The sequence below is a fragment of the Sciurus vulgaris genome (genome assembly GCF_902686455.1).
Source record: "Sciurus vulgaris genome assembly, chromosome: 9".
NCBI classification, from domain to species: Eukaryota; Metazoa; Chordata; class Mammalia; order Rodentia; family Sciuridae; genus Sciurus; species Sciurus vulgaris.
In genome coordinates, this window is record NC_136469.1 from 138,499,090 (window position 1) to 138,501,939 (window position 2,850).

The 2,850-nt window shown below is 34.7% G+C and overlaps 1 protein-coding gene across 1 annotated transcript; it reads right to left on the bottom strand.

The window, feature by feature from the left end:
* Window positions 1-1,791: 1,791 nt before the first annotated feature.
* On the bottom strand, window positions 1,792-2,636 carry LOC306669196 (cytochrome c, somatic-like). Its single transcript, XM_079153070.1, has one exon. The coding sequence runs from the start codon at window positions 2,602-2,604 to the stop codon at window positions 2,287-2,289; it is 318 nt and encodes a 105-aa protein (XP_079009196.1). The 5' UTR covers window positions 2,605-2,636; the 3' UTR covers window positions 1,792-2,286.
* Between the last annotated feature and the right edge of the window lie 214 nt (window positions 2,637-2,850).

Consider the following 2,850-nt stretch of genomic DNA (forward strand, 5'->3'; position numbering starts at 1 on the left):
GACCAGACTTCCTTAACAGGACTCCCATAGCACAAGAAATAAAAGCTAGAATCAACCACTGGGATAGATTCAAACTAAAAAGCTTTCTCTCAGCAAAGGAAACTATCAGCAATGCAAAGAAAGAGCCTACAGAGTGGGAGAAAATCTTTGCCAATCATATTTCAGACATAGCACTAATCTCCAGAATCTATAAAGAACTCAAAAAACTCTACACCAAGAATGCAAATAATCTAATCGACAAATGGGCTAAGGAAATGAATAGACACTTCACAGAAGAAGATGTACAAGCAATCAACAAACATATGGAAAAATGTTCAACATCTCTAGTAATATGAGAAATGCAAATCAAAACCACCGGAAGATTCCATCTCACCCCAATTAGAATGGCGATTATCAAGAATACAAGCAACAACAGGTGTTGGCGAGGATGTGGGGAAAAAGGTACACTCATACATTGCTGGTGGGGCTGCAAATTAGTGCAGCCACTCTGGAAAGCAGTGTGGAGATTCCTTAGAAAACTTGGAATGGACCCTCCATTTGACCCAGCTATCCCACTCCTTGGCCTATACCCAAAGGACTTAAAATCAGCATACTACAGAGATACAGCCACATCAATGTTCATAGCTGCTCAATTCACAATAGCCAGATTATGGAACCAACCTAGATGCCCTTCAATTGATGAATGGATAAAGAAACTGTGGTATGTATATATATATATATATATATACATATATACACAATGGAATATTACTCAGCCAGAAAGAATGATAAAATTATGGCATTTGCAGGCAAATGGATGAAATTGGAGAATATCATGCTAAGTGAGATAAGCCAATCTCAAAAAACCAAAGAACGAATGATATCGCTAATAAGTGGATGAGGACACATAATGGGGGGTGGGAGGGTTTAGTGTTAGTGTTAGATCTAGTGTTAGGGAGGGGGGCAAGAATGGAGGAAGGAAGGACTGTATAGAGGGAGAAGAGGGTGGGAGGGGTGGGGGGAAGGGGAAAAAATAACAGAATGAATCAAACAACATTACTCTATGTAAATTTATGATTACACAAATGGTATGCCTTTACGCCATGTACAAACAGAGAAACAACATGTATCCCATTTGTTTACAATAAAAAAAGGCAAAAAAAAATTTTAAAAAATTAAAAAAATAAATTAAAAAAAAGTTATTGTTTAAACAGTTGTAAAGACCCTAATTTCTGTAAGACTAACTCCTCTAAAGAAAACAAAAATTTAACAGATACAGGAGATTATTTTGATAGATAAGAGCAAGTTATTTTTTAAAGAAATATTTGTTACTTCAAGCCAGAGAGGATTCAGCACTGGTTTATATCAGTATATTAATATTTGACCTTAAGATAAGCCTTGAATAACTTTAACTGCTGTTCTAATATTATATAACAAACTTGGTTACACACAATTTTTTGAAATTTCCCCTCCACAAACCTTCTGCAACTTACTTAGATATTCTACAATTTTTACATTACCACAGCAAGACTTTCATCCGGAAACATTTCTTTTTCCTTCTACTTCTCATATTAAAATATACTTTCATACTTAGAACCTGCTTGTATCTCTTTTTTAGCTGTTGACCCTTTTAAAATGTACATTGTGAAACAACCCTTACATTATTTTTGAATTTAGGCAAATCACTCCACTTATTAAAACATGAAAACTTTCATGTTTCCATGATATCTTAATTGTAATCTCTTTTTTTTAAGTGTTAAATATTCTTTATTTAATATTATACATAAGTCACACTAAAATGCCTTTCCATAAGGAAAAGACAGAATTTGATATACAGGGAATTCTAATTAAATTGGCATGGTCAACAAAAATGTAGACACTGCTTCCTTATCTTCTACCATTGCCTTTAATAGGCTAACAAACACAAATTGAAACATGTGACTCATGCTTGGTTCTGAGAGTGAAGGGATTTCCCCCATATTTAAACATATTCATATAATTAGTTATATAAACCTAAATATAAACCAGTTTTGAGATGTCATTCACCATTTTTTGAAATACTGAATATTTCTAATTAAGTCCAACCATAACTTTAAAAAGGGGAAAGTGATAGAATTTACTGAAGTGGGAGTATAACCAAAATATTAATTTAACTACAAGTCAATTTTACGTATATCAGGACTGTCCAACAAAAATAATTTTGTCAGTCATTCATGATCTGAATTCTGGTGTATCACATCACTTAAATTATGGTGCACATAAAAAAGCCATGAGACATTTGTTTGGTAATCAATCAGGCCATGGCTATTACTCATTAGTAGCTTTTTTGAGGTAAGATATTAAGTCTGCCCTTTCTCCCTTCTTCTTAATGCCAGCGAAGATCAGTTTTGTTCCAGGGATGTACTTTTTGGGATTCTCCAAATACTCCATCAGTGTATCCTCTCCCCAGGTGATGCCTTTGTTCTCGTTGGCATCTGTGTAAGAGAGTTCAGCAGCCAGATCTGTCTTCCGCCCACACAGTCCATGGAGATTTGGCCCAGTCTTGTGTTTGCCTACCTTTTCCACAGTGTGGCACTGGGCACACTTCTGAACAAAGATCTTCTTGCCTTTCTCAACATCACCCATTTTTAATTCGTTTATTCGTCGCTAGTGCAAAGAAGTTTTCCACTCAGAAGCCAGACATCCCACTTTCTCCAACTGTAACCTCTTATACTCCTTGAATATAAATTACATCTTAACTCTTTGTAATCCTGTTTTAGTGAAAACACAGAAAGTAATCTTAAACCTTTTTTGTTTACCAATTTATGAAAATACACATAATGTTTACATACATTACCTTTTGGAATTTAAGAGGTTAAGAATGCTTGATTT

Coding starts and splice junctions, on each gene's coding strand:
- LOC306669196 (XM_079153070.1), bottom strand. CDS start 2,604: ATGGGTGATGTTGAGAAAGGCAAGAAGATCTTTGTTCAGAAGTGTGCC.